We start from the raw sequence: 6000 nt of genomic DNA, 5'->3' as shown, positions 1-6000 counted from the left end.
ATGTGATCTAAAACATTTGAGAAAAAAATCTATTATCGATTGGGAAAAATCAATTACTTCAATGTTTTATTGTCATCAGTCGGAATGATATGCAAGCCAAAAAGTAACCAAATTGATATGGAAACAGATAAATATTCTTAAGGATGCAAGGCAATGCATAGTACTACAACAATTTTGTATTGTTCAATACCCTACCTTTTCTATATCATAATACTAAGTTTTCTTCCCTCTTTTTTAATAAAAGAAGATGGATGGATATATGCACCCAAAATATTTAACCATTATTTAAAACCATATGCTTACCATAGGAAATATTGTATTGCCCTATACACGTGACGCAGCAAAACATTAAGTTACACTTATGAATCTATACACAATATTTATTGTAAAATCATAGTTACACTTTCAGGGTAAACAAATGATCAACCTTTGGTAGCTTGAGCCACCATAAATCTAACCTTGTTATAATATTACTAGATAGACCATAGCATCAATCAAATCCCTAGATGTTGAAGAGTGCAAATGCAACATTGATCCTCCACAAACCCAACCAATACTGATATACAAGTATGGCTAATACTAGTACAGATATGTACGAAAAAGTAAAAGCTGAGTTTAGGCACGCAATACAATCTTACTAGCTTCCGACTAATGTTTCTTGTGTAATCAGGGTCGCATTCCAAATTTCAGAACAATTTGATATAATACAAAAGATGAGTAGCAGGAGTACCAATCTAAGCACTCTTTGAAGACAACTAGGTACCACCAGATGACACAAATCACCTGCTTCGAACTGTCGGCCAACTAAAAGCTGTTAGTCCAAAAATTAGACTAGTCAAACCCTTTCCAAAATAATTGTTCATATAACAAAACCAAAGAACTAAAAATACAAATTCTAGAATGTTGACCGGCATTTCTTCCATGCAAGAGCATGCCCTACTAGCTGACCAGAGGAAAAAAAACATTCTAGTTTTTTCAGACCATGCGAAACTTGATCTATTGAATTCTCTTATTTTTAAAAAAAGTTGTTAATAAAAGGAGGGCCATTGAATGATCTGACCTACACCTAAAATATGTACTGAATCCATTCAAACTCTACTAGACCACTCACAAGAACTTAAATAATATTATAGCCAAGAAGCTATAATGACCAAAATCAGTTGCGAGGCGCAAACAATAAAGGTGCTCAGACAACAGAGATACGATTATCATGGATGAAATCTGAACTAGACTAATTTCAAGTACACGGCATTGCTGGGTATTTATGCTTACAATATTAATTAAAGAATAAATAAAATAATACAGAATGAATGATTTTTTCTGACATGACTAGTTGTTCATCTCCTTCGCCGCAGAAAGCACAAATTCACTATACAAATTTTTCAATGCCATTATGAATGTAAGGATCAATGGACCCATTATTGCACCCTGCATATGGAAAAACAGAAGACGAATTAAAATATATACAACCAAAATGAAGCCTAAAATATGGTCAAAGGCTTCCAGAATCTTTCAAGTCAAAATGCAATCACAATTGATCATGATGAATAACAAATGACATAATATCAAGAAGCCAGCAAATAATAATAGATATATATCACCAATTAACATAAAAATAATGAAGCACTCCTGTCTTACATCAACTAACAATTTCCCTTGGAGCCCCACTCTGGCTATATAATTTTTTAGTTTCCACAAAATGAATAAGATATCAAACATGTGCACTCGGATTTGAACATTTACAGGGAGAAAAAGACGATACACCAAAATCCTAAGTGGCTGTATTTCAAAACTGTTTTAGAAGAGAATGTACTACACAGCAGTAGCAAACTAAGTATCTAGGCAGTTCAGTTCTTATTATAAAGGCAATTCATGATTGTAATCTATATTTATTATTATGTACAGATGTGTCTAGTTCGTAAGTGCCAAAGATCTTTATGATGTCCACAATAATTAACCTTATCCATCAAAAGTTTAAAAACGACTCTGAAGAAGCAGATGAGCTGCAGTTTTCTAGATGGCGAAGTCTAACATCTTGACAATTTTTTATCCTATGCTTTTAATGTCTCTGCCGCCAGGAATACTACTTAGTATAAACAGTGTTACACACATCCCGGTGGGTTTATGCTATTATGGGTACCTGGATACAGGTGCAGACAGAAAATTGTTTCATCTCCCTTTTTTTCTACAGATTGTGGGGACACACCTCACCATGGGCAATATCTCCTGGGAATGTCCCTAACATCCCTGTGACATCCTGACACTCCCTGCAGGAGCCTGTGTCCAGATGCCGAGTCAGTGCTGCTCATCTATTCTTTTGATTTTCTACGCTCGACAGTGAGCTGTCAGCAATCCATTAACTGTTGGTTTTAACTTTTAACAATGTGAACTATGACAATTGATCTTTCACTTGTACTGTGGGGCATGTATCTAATAAAGTGAAATCATAAGATACAGTGGTGTCAAAATTTAGGCTAAACTGTTCCATATGCCTGAACTGAAATCCTCTATATTTCTGTGATATATCTATCAAGATCAGTGTACTGCACTTTTTTTCATCTTGTTCCTAGGATACTGATTGCTATGGGGCAACTTCATGATAGTTTATCCTCTATCCAGGTAGGCCTGGCAACTGTGTTGGTGGATTTGTATTAAACTTGGCAATTTGTTTAGAGCATATATAGAAGCCATCAATCAAAGATTCAGGAATTATGACGGATCTTGCTGACAGCAATAAGTTTAGCCATCTCATTATTTCTATCTCAACATGTTGGATCTTGTCATTTGTAGACTCTGCTTGGTACTTTGGAACTTTTTGCCCATTTGCAATGGATCCTGATATTCACCCACTACAGTATTTGAATGATAACATCTATGATTTCCCAATTGGCATTATTTAATTGTTCCAGCCATACTGCACAAGAGACACAGGGATGGGGACACCAATCAGATAAGCAAAAATGAGTAAATCGTAGGAAACAGCTACTTTAATTTTTATATGTAAATATGATCGCCATAATTTTTAAATATAGGAATGAGCACATGGTCCATGTTCCTATAATGGAGTTTCCAGTCAACTCTGGTTATAATTAATCATTGATGAAATATCAGTTATATAATATGTTCTGAATTCTATGTTTATTATTTTATTTTGTACATTTTGTGTAAATTATCATTTATGGTAATTTAGTTAAGTTTTTGCCGTCCACGCATCTCTTCATCCTGGAAAATCAGAGGAATGCTGAATAAACTAGTTCTCATGGTTCTGCCATCTATTTTCTAATTATTGTCTTAAAAGTTTGAAACTGTGTAGGCCCTCATAGATGCAACTGCTGCTGTTACAACTGATATACCACTTCAGTCAACCTGAAAATTACAGGACTGGTTATTATGCATCAGCTGAAATTGCTAATATTCCAGGCGCACTTACTGGTTGACAACTATGGGCAAATCTCCATTATCTTCAACAAACTCTTTTAAATTTAAAATTGCCAGTGTTCAAAGTGGTTGGAGAAGGTAAGGCTAACCAATTGGTCATAAATACACAAGGCACCTGTTCTGTGTAAAAACTGCAGTGCTTGGTTGCTCAGTCATTTGATGTTTACATATTTTTTATTTATGTAGCACTTGTGTCCATTCTTCTAATATATTATGGCAGCTCTCAGTGGCTTCTACATGTACATTCCACAGGCATGTCCTTTAATTGCAATTAATTGAACATGACTGGGTGGATTTTCCTCTAACAGTGTATTAACAAGGAGAAATTGGCATAATGCTCATCCAATGATCTCCTCGATTCAACTGGTGTGAGGGAGTAAACCAACTCTAAACATTCCCTTAAAGCGGTATTACTGGGAGATGCATCTCCACCCCCTAGATACATGTCTCCAAAACCTTGCCTGCCTCCTGAAATGTGGATTTGAGCAGGAGACTTCCCAACCATATTACCAGCAGTTTTCCTGTCTCCCATGGCTCTTTTTGCAGACTCCCACATGTCTCCTCCAACCCCGGGGACTAAAAAGGTAAAAGAACAAAAGAAAACACTCATTTTTACTTTGTCTTGCTGACACTGGAAACCTAGATCCTATTATAGAAGCAAGAAACATGCCCAGTAGACAGGGAAATCAACCCAGAACGCCCCTGGGTTTGAAATCATGTTCATTTTTATTAAATTTCTTTTGGCAACACTGCAATCACTGCATTCAATGAGACCACATTGAATAAGGTTTTCATGGTTGAAATTAAAATTTTATTATCATTTTATCATCTTTGATGTAATTAACCTGTTCACATACTGTGTGAATGTTCCCACAATTTGCATTCGTGTCTACAAAGTTACAAACTGTGCTGGTAACATGTAAGCAAAATGTGGAAGCATTCACAAAGCATGTGAACTACATTTGAAACTGTGTTAGTGTCCTCTTGGTGGAAGGATTCACAATGCATGTGAACTGTGTATGGTTTTCATCGAATGCCATGATTGCAAGCCAAATCCATTTTGTGCAGACTATAGCTGGAAATAGAAGCAAGCATTTGTACCCCTTGTAATATTTATTTTTTTCCTGCAGAATATTAGGTGGGTGAAATCAAACATTGTACGTCTTGTGGAAGTATTGTAAACATATTCTAGGGCAAAAAGGCACAGGTGGAACAGCCACAATAAAATGTATGCTTTGTCCAAAGGCATGACAAGGTACTTCATGAGGACGAGGACTCATTTCCTTCACAAACCTGGTAAAGGTGCTGATCCTTGTTGAAATGATGTAGAACATCTTGAGGCTATGACAGATCAAGAAAGGGCCGATGGGAAAGCTTACATTATGGCCTTGTCTCATGCTTCAATGACAGGAAACTGCTGCAAATAATAATTAGATTGGAGAGTTGGAGGCAGATTTGTCTTCTAGAGATGTAGCAGTACAGCATTCTCACAAGAGACCACATGTTGGTAGATCAAACTCCATTGGAAGACTATTTGGTGTCCAAGGTCGAGAAGCAATTGTTGCAACAATTACACACTTCTTTGATGCAAATGGGATCCTGTTTAATGCTTCTTGCTCATCTTTCTATGGAAAGATGGTGCAAGCTATTTATAAAGGACCAGATAGGTATAAACTTCTTGGGTTTGAAAAGCTTCGCTTAACTCTAATTGATAGAGGATAAAATCGATTAGAGTAACAAATTGCACCATTGAAAGGAGTGTGGTCTATATAAGGATGCACTATTGTGAAGGATAGGTGGACATATGCTAGAAACAAAGTTTCATGTAAAATGTAATTACTATACATCTTTCAAGTACTATATGTTTCCTCACGGTCAAGGTGATTTTTCTTTAGTAGAAGCTTTATATGATATAAAGAAAGATCCTTTAGAATGGTGATGAGAACATCCAAGGGAAACCCCTAAACTGCAATCACTTGCAACCAGATTGCTCTCAGGTACCTAGTTCTTCATCTTGTGAGACAAATTTGAGAACTTGTGATTTTAGTCATTCACTAAAGAGAAACTGATTAGGGTCAAAATAAGCAAAGGCTTGGTTCATGTTCATAGCTCACTCCGTCTATTCATTCTATATGGGATCCTGTTTAATGCTTCTTGCTCATCTTTCTATGGAAAGATTGTGCAAGCTATTTATAAAGGACCAGATACGTATAAACTTCTTGGGTTTGAAAAGCTTCGCTTAACTCTAATTGATAAAGGAAAAATTCAATTAGAGTAACGAATTGCACCATTAAAAAGAGTGTGGTCTATATAAGGATGCACTATTGTGAAGGATAGGTGGACATATGCTAGAAACAAAGTTTCATTTAAAATGTAACTACTGTAAATCTTTCAAGTACTATATGTTTCCTCAAGGGCAAAGTGATTTTTCTTTAATAGAAGTTTTATATGATATAAAGAAAGATCCTTTAGAGTGGTGATGGGAACATTCCGGGGAAACCCCTAAATGGCAATCACTTGCAACCAGATTGCTCTCAAGTACCAAGTTCTTCATCTTGTGAG

The 6000-nt window shown here is 36.0% G+C and overlaps 1 protein-coding gene across 1 annotated transcript in view; it reads right to left on the bottom strand.

Annotated features, from left to right (window-relative positions):
- Nucleotides 1-843: 843 nt before the first annotated feature.
- LOC149553428 (transmembrane protein C9orf5 protein) overlaps nt 844-6000 on the bottom strand; it is a 29174-nt gene continuing 24017 nt past the window's right edge. The window contains exon 2 of the mRNA XM_089788875.1: nt 844-1428. Within this exon, the coding sequence (XP_089645001.1) occupies nt 1330-1428 (99 nt within the window). The 3' untranslated portion in view covers nt 844-1329. The remainder of the gene's footprint in view (nt 1429-6000) is intronic.

Source organism: Cupressus sempervirens, chromosome 6 (assembly GCF_028749045.1).
Source record: "Cupressus sempervirens isolate cs-2001-9-10 chromosome 6, ASM2874904v1, whole genome shotgun sequence".
NCBI lineage: Eukaryota > Viridiplantae > Streptophyta > Pinopsida > Cupressales > Cupressaceae > Cupressus > Cupressus sempervirens.
The sequence above is the reverse complement of the archived record's forward strand: the minus strand, read 5'-3'. Positions and strand labels throughout refer to the sequence as shown.